The sequence below is a fragment of the Vicugna pacos genome, chromosome 1 (assembly GCF_048564905.1).
Source record: "Vicugna pacos chromosome 1, VicPac4, whole genome shotgun sequence".
NCBI classification, from domain to species: Eukaryota; Metazoa; Chordata; class Mammalia; order Artiodactyla; family Camelidae; genus Vicugna; species Vicugna pacos.
The window spans coordinates 114,660,638-114,673,274 of NC_132987.1; the positions used below are offsets into that span (position 1 = coordinate 114,660,638).

The 12,637-nt window shown below is 38.6% G+C and overlaps 1 protein-coding gene across 10 annotated transcripts in view; it reads left to right on the plus strand.

Annotated features, from left to right (window-relative positions):
• ITSN1 (intersectin 1) overlaps positions 1–12,637 on the plus strand; it is a 185,612-nt gene that overhangs the window by 79,351 nt on the left and 93,624 nt on the right. For all 10 annotated transcript variants that reach the window (XM_072968804.1, XM_072968809.1, XM_072968800.1 and 7 more), the window contains 6 exons: positions 2,924–2,987; positions 6,065–6,202; positions 7,599–7,714; positions 10,097–10,359; positions 12,161–12,310; positions 12,397–12,537. In XM_072968804.1, coding sequence (XP_072824905.1) covers positions 2,924–2,987; positions 6,065–6,202; positions 7,599–7,714; positions 10,097–10,359; positions 12,161–12,310; positions 12,397–12,537 — 872 coding nt within the window. The remainder of the gene's footprint in view (positions 1–2,923; positions 2,988–6,064; positions 6,203–7,598; positions 7,715–10,096; positions 10,360–12,160; positions 12,311–12,396; positions 12,538–12,637) is intronic.

The following is a 12,637-nucleotide window of genomic DNA, read 5'->3' on the forward strand; positions in this document are numbered from 1 at the left end:
GATCTAATCTTGAGCTCTGTCCCAGGAAAGAGTCTCAGCGTAATCTCAAACAAGCATGAATATTTGTATTGGAAACGGTGAATTCTAAGTATCCACGAGTTCTCTATATGTCTTGCTCACACTGCTAAAGCAGTAGCTGTCACTCTTAACGCACAACATAAAAACCAGGCGAGCTCATTTGGGCACTGAAGGAATATTCAGCGGTATAGTTTTAAGTACAGTTGATTTGACCCAGTGCATCATACAAACCCAGACCTATGTTGTCAGTGAATCTGAAAACGTTTCTTCAAAGCATTGTTGGTGTTTGCTGTGAGTTACTTAAAGTAGTATTCAGATGCGACATTTATGCAGAAAGTCTCTTTTCTTGGTAGGATGTGTGTTTTATGACTGAAGTGTAATACCTATATCCCAAAGTCACTTGGATATTTAAAACTTTTAATCTCTGAGGCAGAAAATAAAATTTGAAACATACTGGAAAGAGCAGACTTTGGCTACTGTTTCTCTCTATACTTATTACTGTTTTGCCCTGGAAAGAATTTAAGCTGGGAATTTCATTTTCATTTGTTGAGATAGGTGAAATACAAAGATTATTGTTACAGGCACAACTATGAAAATAATTGTATGAATCCTCAACCCCCAAAGCAGTTACTCATTCAGCTTAAGAATAAGAAGAATGTCAGGAAAGTTTGAAAAACGGTCCAGAATGTAAAGAGGCACAAGTGAAATATTTACTTTAATATTCTACTTCTTGTGAATGCCATCAGATTCTGGCTGCGTCTGCGAGAATATGTTGTTAGGCGTAAGAATGCCATGGATTGGTCCCAAGAGAGGGAAGTGAGAACCTCTGAGCATGTAATGTGAGCCTATTCACTGTGGGAAGTGATGCTAATCTCTCAGGGGCACAATTTACCCCACTGATTACCTGGGTTGATTTAGCTGATACACCTGCTTAGGTGGGCACCCCCTTGTTCCTCCACAGCTTGATGTGTATGCTATTGCGTGCTCTTAAAAGAGACACTCTTACAAAAGAGAGAAGGAGATACTCTTTAATCAAAGTTACATAAGCAGTTCTAGAATTCTGGTAAGGCTGTTACTGCTGTTCCTCTGAGAAGAGGTATTGAATTAGCTCCTTGCATTCTGAAACAGTGAATGGGTTATTTAGTTATTCATGTATTAATCACAAAAGCTGAAGACCTGATCATTTTGGACGAAAGCATTAAATTTACTGAATTATCTCTATCCTTTCCATTCACGCTTCCCTACCCAAACACGGATGCCCACTGTAAGGTCTGTGAACTTGAGATTTCTGTTTATCCCCATAATGTTTCCTTATAAGCCGGTACTCCTTTCATGCACATAGGCTCCTACAGGATGGTTCCATGCACGCAGAGCTTGATTTTATGATGTCCTGTTATGCTAAGCTACTGTCTTTGCTGTTGCTGATCTAACTTAACGTTTCATAACCTTGTCTTAGGATTTATACAGTTATTAAAGTTGCAAAAGACAGTTGTGATCTTCTAGTGCAGGGCCTGATGGGCTTTTTTGCTAAAGAGCTAAACAGTAAACATTTTAGGCTTGCAGTCCTACGCTGTCGTAGCCGTTGAAGTACGAAAGCCGCCATCCACATATTGTGCTTAAGTGAATGGGTGTGGCTATGTTTCAGTACAACTTTACAAAAGCAGGTGGCGGGCCGATATGGCCGATGGGCTGTGGTTTGTCAGTCCCTGTTCTAGATCATTTCCCTCATTTCAGAGACAAAGGAACTTCCTCTTAGAGAGGAAAGTAGTTTTGTTAATGTCACATGTCATTAGGGAGTGGAAAAGTCAGGACTGGAATCCATATCTCCCAACATCCAAGTCCAGGGCTGGTTCTTTTCATGTCTCGTTACACTTTTTACTGAGAGTAGATGAAATACGAACTTTCTTTTATACAGTTCTGAAGTAGGCATAATTGTTATAGGTGTCAAGTAAATCATTCACTAACGTTTTGCCAATTCTGCTTTAATGTTGCCAACATTTTAAATACAGTGATAGAGATGAAATACAATGATTGGTGAACTTTCCTCATTCCAGTAAAACCACAGAACAAGCAAAATTTTATAGGTGGTTATCGTCCCAACACATTTTCTACCACTTTCCATTCCTTGGTCTACCTGTCATCCTGGGACCACACCTTGGGAGTCAATGGTAGAATAAGGCATTTGTCTCTCCGTGACACTGGTTTATTTAAACACACAACACCAGACACATAGCCTTTGTCTGGTATCTAAGGCTAGTTTCATGCCAGAAATAAAGATATTTACAAGTATTTTAAGAAATGAGGGCTGATTTTGAGAGGAGAGTTTAAATTCCAGGAATTCTTCTTTATCGCTAACCTAGGAAATGGCTGTGATATTAGCCATTTGTGCAACCTTGAGCAAGTCTATTTTTGTTTGTTTGTTTGTTTGTGTAGTGGAATGGGTAGAAGAGTTCTCTCTAAGGTCCCTTCCTCCTCTAAGATTCTTTGAATCTTGTCTGAGTTTGACAGTCATCAGGTGGAGGCTTCAGGTGGTGGCAGATGTTGAATTTAGAGAGAATAAGTTTCAGCTTGGTAAATAAAAACCCATTACAAATAGAGACGGTAACCTGGACAAAAGAGCACGTTATATTTTGAAACTCTAAACTCTTACATACTCATTCTTTATGAAATATCCATTGAACAAAATGTATTGACTATATGTGCCAGATGCTGTGCTGTGCTGCGTGTTTCTTCCCTTTTTCATTGGGGCTTGTTTTCCTTTATAAAAGCCCTTTAGGTTGTAACAAATATTGTTTAAAGCACTGTCATTGCGCGAGATTGCACGGTATGCATACAGAACACTGATCTGCTTAGACAGTGAAGGTTTGCTAACTCATCTTTTATTTTTTTCCCGGTTTTTGTTTAGGTCCTCAAGCAAGAACTATTCTTATGCAGTCAAGTTTACCACAGGCTCAGCTGGCTTCAATATGGTAAGGAATGAAAAACCTCCTTGGTTCGCATAAAGTGGAAACTTTGTTTCTTAAATTGATACGGCCTCATGAATCTTTAGGTTAATACTATTACTTATAAGGAAAATATATGGAGTGTACTTATTTTTCAGTGAGCTGTAAGATTACCTCATTAAAGGTCATGATTACCTCTCTTACTTTTTCCCCTTTTGATTTTGAAAAATACAAAACTAGAGAGATTAATATAATGAATTATCAAGAACTCAGCACACTTTAAATAAGTCTCAATTCACTGCTAACTCTGGTTCTTCCTTCCTCCTTTCAATTATTTTAAGTCACATTTGCTGTTGTATCATTTTCTTCTGTAAATATTTTTGCTTGTATCTCCAAAAGACATAGGGATTTTTTTTTCTATGTGACTATAAAACCAATAGTAATAGAGTATTAAAGTGCTGAAACTTTTAATACTAATTTGTATCAGTAAGTTAATCAGATAATATTTAAATTCCTCAGGTTACTTCATAATTTTTTATAGTCAATTTGTTCAAATCAGGACTGAAATATACTTGTATTTTGTAACAGTTGGTTGATACCTCTTTTATTTAAGTCTCCTTTAACCTAAAGATTCCTGCTTGTCTTGTTCTCTACTCCTTTCCCACCTCATCCCTGGAAAACCCCCCAGATCATTTGTCCTATAGTTTCTTTTCTTTTTGTTTTTTAATTGAAGTGCTGTCAGTTCCAATGTGTCAGTCTCTGGTGCACAGCACAACATCCCAGTCATGCATATACATACATATATTTGTTGTCCTATAGTTTCTTATTGTCTAACTTTTGATGGCTGCATCCTTGTGATTTTTGATTCCATCTTGTATTTCCTGTAGATTGGTAATTAGATCTAGGGCAAGGTTTCTCCACCTCCATGCTACTGACGTTTTAGGCCCGGTTACTCTGTTGTCAGGGGCTCTTCTGTGGATTGTAGATTGTTAAGTAGCATCTCTGGCCTCCTCCTACTGTAGTAGCATAATCCCTACCCCCAGCTGTGACAATCAGAAGTGTCTCCAGACACTGACAAATCAGTGTGCAGTACAAAAATCAGTCAGTGATTGAGAACCGCTCATCAGATTCAAGTTTGAATTACATCAGAGAAGATACAGTGTACTTTTCAGGAGGTGCATAAATATCTCTTTGTCTATTTTGTAATGATTTTTAGTAGCTATTAGTGAACATTGCCTAATTCCTACAGGGCCCCTTACATTTAAATATTGACTAGAATGGTATCTTAAGAAGTATGTATCTCTCAGTTATGTGTTTACCCATTGATTCTGCCTGGAAAATAAACCCGGTCTATACGGTTTACCTGCTAGGTTTGTGATTATGCTGCAGGTACATTGATGTGGTTGTTCCATAAATGAACAAGCTCTAGTGCTGCTCTCTTGGCCCATCCTGGTCCCTTCTGCTCTGTATTAAAGGGTCTGCCTTTTGCAATAGAATAATAATAGATCAGTTAATAAACATCTTATATCTATGACACATCCAGACTTCTTTAAGTCTGGGTGTGTTTCGGTATCCTAGGGCTCTCTGAAATAAACACTGAAGACCTAACATTTTTGAGGTTGGTGGTTCTCATTACTCTAGAATATAATGAGATGTTTAAGTTTCTCATTTATAACGTGCCCTTGTTGAAAAAAAAATTTCAGTCTTCTCTTACTAGAATATTATATTCTTCTACATGATAAACAGATGCTTTAAATATTTACAGCCACTCTTTAGGCGAGTGTGGGAGAAAAACAGCAATTTAATCACACTTACCTAGGAGTGGGCAGTGGTGGGGCATGGGAAGGAAGAGAGAACAGGGTGAAACAGGCAGGGTTTTCATTTGTGACTCTGTTCTGCTTAAAAACAGAGGAGTCTGGCCAGTCTGGAGAAGGCAAAGCTAGAAGGGCAGGAAAGAGATCGGTGGTTGCCGGGGCTGGGGGCAAAGGAAGGGGTGACTGTAAAGAGACATGGGGGAATTTGGGGTGGTCATCAAACTGTTCTATATATTGTAGTAGTTACACAACTGAATGTTTGTCAGAACTTGCTGGTGGGGGTTGGAGGGTGGGGTGAGTGTAGCTCAGTGGTAGAGCCCATGCTTAGCATGCCAAAGTCCTAGGTTCAATCCCCAGTACCTCCATTCAAAAATTAAAAACAAAAAAACATTTGCAGAACTATACTCTAAAAGGGGTAAATGTTACTCTAAGGAAATTTTACCTGTAAAAGGAAAAAAAAGAGGTTATGGCACCTGAGGAATTTCAGATTTAAGAGGAGTTTCTTGATTTATGGCATCAGCAAAGCCAGTCGCCCAGCGTAACATCTGTCCTGTTGGCATTTTAGTGAACAGCTTTGTGGTCTTGTGTCCTCTTTTAGTGTCCAGAAGTTGTGAAGTAAAATCAGATTCTGCAACTTGGTAGAAAAATCTGTTTACTTAGCTCCTAGAGCAAGTTGATTATGAAGAATGGTAGCAATTGAATGCTGAGATTAAGGAGCAGAAAATACCTTTCCTCTGTGGCTGGAGGCCATAAAGATCCACCCCCCTATAGGCCTGGATCAGGGGTTGGTCCACTGAGCTGAATCTGGCCTGCACCTGTTTTTCTAAATGAAGTTTTATTTTAAAAACAACCATGCCCATTCATTTATTTGTATATTGTCTATGGCTGCTCTCCTGCTGCAACAGTAGAATTCAGTGTGATAGAAATTGTGTGTACTGCAAAGGTTAAGTATTTACTCTCTGACCTGATACTTCACAGAGCGTAGTGTTTAAAGACACGTGGAATATGAGTATAATACATTTCAAATGAGCTTGCAAGGATTGAGAAGAATGTGATTACAATCATAGTTGACATTTGTTGAATGCCGAACACCATCCCAACTAGGAGGATTGTCTCATTTTGTCTTTTCTACAGTGGTATGAAACAGGTACTACTTTTATAAACTGAGGCACTGTGAGACTCAATTGGCCTAGAGTCAGAATAAGAAAATAGAACGTTTAAGTCACTCATGAATAGTAACAAGCAAGCACTTTCACGAAACTAGATTACAGTTAACTTTTTGTTGAACAGGAATCTTTCTGACATTGATCAAGATGGAAAACTCACAGCAGAAGAGTTTATCCTGGCTATGCACCTGATTGATGTAGCCATGTCTGGCCAACCACTGCCACCGGTCCTGCCTCCAGAATACATTCCACCCTCCTTTAGGTAAGGAACATTTGCCTCTTGAAAGAAATTGTGTGCTGAGCATGTGAATTTCAAACTTGGCTTTGCAGGCTGTGTATCTTACAGTCATTTTTATTCCTAGCAGGTAAATGAACTATCCATGAATTCAAGACAATCTTCTGTAGGTTCTGTGTTAATCTTTGCCTGTTCTGTTCTTTAAAGTATTTACAGTATATGAGCAAAACAATCAAGTAAAACCTAAAAAAAAAAATGGTGATTTTTGAGACAGTCCATATTATAGAAGCTCAACAAAACTTTAGCAGTTAAACTGTATCAACCTGTACACAGAAAATAAATCTAGGAGATTCTGCCTATGAATTCTATGTATTTGAGAGAGAACAAAATGCTGGCAATGCAGAAACTATAATCAGGAAGATAATTAAAGAAAATTGTGGTCTGAAACGCAATCTCAGTGGAGACGTTGAGAGGGTAGATCAGGGTCCTGTTGGGAGGAATCTGCAGTGACCAGTGTCCTCCACCTCCACACGTCTGCACACATACACACCTCCCAGACAACTACATCTTAAGGCTTTAACTTAAAGGACAAATTTGAGACTTTACAAGTGTAAAGAAGAGCAAAAGAAACACAGATGAGAATTTCTGCCCTAATCACTCAAATGTCAGGAAAGACTGGTGGGAAAGGCCCCATAAAAGTAAGAGAAATGGAGCCATCGCTGTTTGCACATTCACGGTACAGGAAAGCGGAGAGAGCTGTGACTGTGCAGAAAGAGACTGGTAGCTGGGCAGTTTGTAAGATCTCACAGCTACAGGAATCACTACAAGAGACACTAACACTGAGAGCTGATAAAAAAGCATAAAAAGAAGTTAGGCAGATTGGTTTAGAAGAGCATGATTAATGGTGTGAAGTGAAAGTAATCAGTAAACTAAGCAATTTGTTTTAAGGACTATGAAGTGTAGGCATTTCGTGTGTTGATTAAGAGAGAAAATGGAGAGACTTCATAAAGGGAAAAGAGATGCTCCCAGTTAGCTGAGCTGTGAATCTTCCCTGGGAGGAATTTAATGTTCCATAGAGGTGATAACAGCGCACAGTCGCTCTGTCCCAGGTGCCGCCCTAGCCACTTGGTGATGAGTAGCTGATTTCATCCTTTGGAATTGCCCTCATTTTAGTGATGATTCTAAACATTTGAACAAGTTTGGCACTCAGAGTTTGATGATGTTCAGATATTCATTTTTTAAAAGCTCTTTGTAACTAGAAAAGACCAAATCTTTATCTTTTCCTCACTAAAAATGAAATTTACTCCATGCTACGTGACATAATCTTTAAAAATTTTTATTCATAATTTGCTCAGTTCTTCCTCGGCAGCTTTACGTGAATCCGTTTCTTTTTTTCTTTTTTCTTTTTTTTTTGCAATTGCAGAAGAGTTCGATCTGGCAGTGGAATATCTGTCATAAGCTCATCATCGGTAGATCAGAGGTTACCGGAAGAACCAGTTTTAGAAGACGAACAGCAACAACTAGAAAAGAAACTACCTGGTAAGCCGGTCTTTATATTTGAATTGTAGCTTATTAGAGATTTTCTATTTGTAAGGCAAAGATGGAGGTAAAAGTAAATTTAGGTTTTGACATTCTTGCTACTGTGTTCCTTTAACTTGACCTTAGTCAGAAAGGAGACACTTTTAATACACTTTGGGATTTGAATATATGTATAGAAATAAGAACGTTATGTATTCTGCTACTGCACCCTTGTTCTAGCTTTTAAATTGAGGTCTGATTATTTACCACTTAACAGAAATTTTATAAATGTTATCTGTAAAACACTCAAACTTGATAAGCTTTTCAGGTGGTTGCTTAATACCACTGCAGAAGCAGAATGTAAAATTGCCCACTGTTATTTTCTCATGTTGTTATAGAATTGGAAGCTCCTTGATAACAAGAAGCTATTTTAAATTTAATATGAACCTAATTTAAATTATCATCATTTACAATGATAAATCATCACACTTAAAATATTCTATGGTAGTTATGAATTATTAATGATGAGATGCTGATTGATATTCAAAAGTACTAGTGACATGTATTATGGAGTCCCTTTAGGTTACCCTTGTCAGTGTCATTTTGCTGTATTTTAAGTGTTTAGGGGGTAATTGACTTGCTGAGGACACTTGCTTCTCACAGTTCTGGAAAACAGGAAGTCCAAGATCAGGGTGCCATTCAATTCTGTTCCTGGTGAGGGTGCTATTCCCAACTTGCAGATGGCTGCATTCTCAAAATGTCCTCATATGGTCTTTCCTTGGTGTGTGCACATGAAAAGAAAAAGATAGCTCTCTCTTCCTTTTTTTATAAGGCCACTAATTCATAATGAGGGCCCCATTGTTAGGACCTTATCTTAACCCCTGACTAGAACGGTCCCATCTCCAAATATCACCCATTAGGGTTTAGGGCTTCAACACATGAATTGGTGGGGTAGAAACATGCAGTCCACAACATTGGCCTTACCTAGTCACTCTCCATTCTCCCTTTTCCCCCAGCCCCTGGAAATTACCAGTCTGTTTCCTGTCTCTTTGGATTTACCTATTCTGGATATTTCATATAAATGGTGTGATGCAGTTGGTGACCTTTTTATGTCTGACTTTTTTCACTTAGCTTAATATTTTTGCGATTCATTCACATTGTAGTATATATCATTACTTCATTCCTTTCTCTGGCTGAGGGGACTTTCAATTTTAAGGTAGCAGAGTAAAAGGGATGCTGCCTCCTCTGAAATCATTAAAGGAGCAAGCAGATCAAGAAAATGAAATTTATTTGCATCTTTGACCTCTAATCCCTAACTACTGTGTATAAGGGAAGTCTGTCTAAAGCAGTGAAGGCCAGACAGGAATGTGGGAAGAAGCCAAGAATGGATGCTCACAGCCACGTATCTGAAGGCAAAGTATGAAAGGAAAATTCTTGAAATAGATCAGGAACAATGGGACGGCATGCTACACAGGCTGGCAGTGAGAGGTTCCCTTGTCTGGGTTGGCTCCAAGGATACATGCGAGGCAAACACAAAATTGAATAGACACTGCTGAAAACATAGTAAGAGACATGGAGGGTGGAAATTTTTTAAGTAAAATAAAGTGGATGTAAACAGTGTTAGCAAGGATTAGAGAAAAAAACAATTGACCTGGGAATAGATCTAAAATTCGTAATTGGTGTTCTGAAAGACGGAAACCGAATAATGGGTTAGAAAAAATTATTTGCAGAATACCATCTACCTAACAATTAGGGCACAACTTGCTCTTCAGTGTGAAACACAGGGTACTTACCTTCCTACCTCTGCTTTCAGAAAGCGTCATGTTAAGATTGAAGGCACATCAGCACAGTTTTAAGCAAAGGGAAAAAAAGGTTGAAAGGGAGAGATTCGTGTATGAAAGGGATAGGGGGTCAGGTGCTGAATCAAAGTCATAGAAAAGGGAAAGGGCAGAGGACAGAGAAGGAATGGAGATGGGGCGATGATGCAGAATTGCTGTCGAGAGATTATTCTAGAAATCACGTTTGGTGTTTTGAACACCATGATTTGGCGTTCCTCCTGGAGGGGAGAATATGTAAACAAGAGGTTAGGTGGAGAGCATTTACAAGGAGGGCATCTTCAGTGAGGGCAAGGCGGAAGGCAGCTTAGAGAGCTCTGGTTTGCAGTTAACACTACACATTTCAAATATGCCATTGAGCTTTTCCTTTGACAATAGTATGTTGAAAAGCACAACTTTGTGGGTTCTTTTTGGGTGGGGTAATTAGGTTTTATTTATTTATTTTTAATAGAGGTACTAGGGATTGGACCCAGGACCTTTTCCGTGCTAAGCAAGCGCTCTACCACTGAGCTACACCCTTACTGCCTGAAAATCACTTTCCCTCCCTGTTCTGTTTCTTGTTTTAAAGTCACGTTCGAGGATAAGAAGCGTGAGAACTTCGAGCGCGGCAATCTGGAACTGGAGAAGCGGAGACAAGCGCTCTTGGAGCAGCAGCGCAAAGAGCAGGAGCGCCTGGCCCAGCTGGAGCGGGCGGAGCAGGAGCGGAAGGAGCGGGAGCGCCAGGAGCAAGAGCGCAAAAGACAACTGGAGCTGGAGAAGCAACTGGAAAAGCAGCGGGAACTAGAACGGCAGAGGGAGGAGGAGCGGAGGAAGGAAATCGAGAGACGAGAGGTGAGCAGCTGTGACGCAGCCCCGTAATTAGCATGTGCGCTTTTTCAGAATTGTCCAAGTAATAAATTAATACAGCCTTTTTTTTCTTTTTACAACTCAGTAGTTTTAGTTAGTCACGAAGTAGTGTAACCATCCTCACTAATTTATCAGTCCCGGTAGGAACTCCGTACATACCCACTAAGCAGTTACTCCCATTCCCCCTCCTCCCTCACCTTAACAACCACGAATCTACTTCCTATTTCTATTGCTTTGCCTATTTTGGACATTATGTATAAATGGAATCATAGAATATGTGGCCTTTTGTGTCTGGCTTTCAATGAGCATAACATTTTCAAGGTTCATCTAAGCTATAGCATAAATCAATACTTTATTCATTTTTATGGCTGAGTAATATTCCATTCCATGGATAGACCACATTTTAGTTATCCATTCATTAGGTGATGGACATTTGGGGGTTATTTCTACTTTTTGGCTATTATGAATAATACTGCTATGAGCATTCGTGTACTAGTTTTTGATAATGCAGCCTTGTCACAAACTACTGGTATCAGTTAAGAATTTTTTCCCAACCTTTTTTCTGCATTGATATACATATGTAGAAATAAAAAGATTGATATGGTAGAAAGGTTGGGGTTTAGTGTAATTTTTTTTAACCACTATAATGGTATCATACTAATTATATTGTTCTGCACCCCCGCTTTAAAATAGATGTCTAGGCATCATCACTGTATTTTATGTAAAGCTTCCTAAATTTGGTACCATACCTGGATAGGGGCCAAGCCAATCTCTTGTCTGTCTTTACAATTTTAGTATATTGTTACAGAGGCAATGCCATGATTCTCTCTTGTGTGAATGAAATGTATTTTAAAGATGGGGAATTTTTCTTTATTAAAAAATACTTTATCCCCTGATGGTTGCTTTAGAAAACTTGTAGCCATAAGCTGCCTTTTATTTAGGCAGACACACACAGATACTAACAGGATTTTCATTTCTAGAATGACAGCCGAAAGACAGTCTTCCCTTCTTCAGTGTTTGAAAAAAAAAAAAAAGACATTTTAGAGCGTTTATTCAGAATTATTTAATTGGCATTTACTATGTGCCAAGCACTGATAGTCCCTGGAGATGTCGTGGTGGATAAGTACTCCACCTGTCTTCCAGGCCCTTACTGTACAGTTGGAGCACAGGGATGTAAGAAGCAATTGAACAACAATACAATAAAGAGTACCAGGTTCTCTGACAGATACCCTGCCTAGCAGTCATCTCAGTCAGAGTTGAAGAGAGCTGACGTTGCCAGAGAAATTACAGATCCTTCTGTGGTGAAAAGGAAATGAATGAGGAGGGAGATGGGGGTCACAATTTAAAACTTGAGCTAAATAATAACTTGCCATGTGCCAAAAGAAATAATAATTACTCATTTGATGGGAGAATGCTTTTTTGGTTTTATTTTTTGTTCTGGAGGTTTTGGTTTGATTTTACTAGATTAAAGAAATGTTCCTTGTTTTTTATGAGTCAGTGAATAAGGGAGAGCAGGTTTATTTACATCAAGCATCCTTAAAGGCATAAAGAATTGAATGTCAATACTGAGACAATCTTGCCTGTTCTCAACTGTATTAGCCTAAGTATTCTCTTTTTTCCCGTATTTGTCCAAAAATTTTTTTTGCTATTTTATAATAAAAATTTCTTTTAATATTTAATAATATTTAACCCCTAAAAGAAAAGACTTACTAGATGTAAAGTTTATTAAGAGATATTGTATAGTGTAAGAAATAAAAAATTAATAAATCGTCTATGTCTGTCACAGGCTGCAAAACGGGAGCTTGAAAGGCAACGACAACTTGAATGGGAACGGAACCGGAGACAAGAACTATTAAATCAAAGAAACAAAGAACAAGAGGACATAGTTGTGCTAAAAGCAAAGAAGAAGACTTTGGAATTTGAATTAGAAGCTCTAGTGAGTGGTTTGATTATGCTTTGAGAATCTGCTTACACTGAGCCAAGAAAATACTAATCATTCTTATTATTTTTCATCTGTTAAAGAATGATAAAAAGCATCAACTAGAAGGAAAACTTCAGGATATCAGATGTCGATTGACGACCCAGAGGCAAGAGATTGAGAGCACAAACAAATCTAGAGAGTTGAGAATTGCTGAAATCACCCATCTACAGCAACAATTACAGGTGAGAAAACATGTCCCTTAGTAGCTTTTTGGCTTCCATGCCTTTCTCTGATTCATTTCATTCATTTATTCACTCAGCAAACATCAAGTGTCTGCTAGGC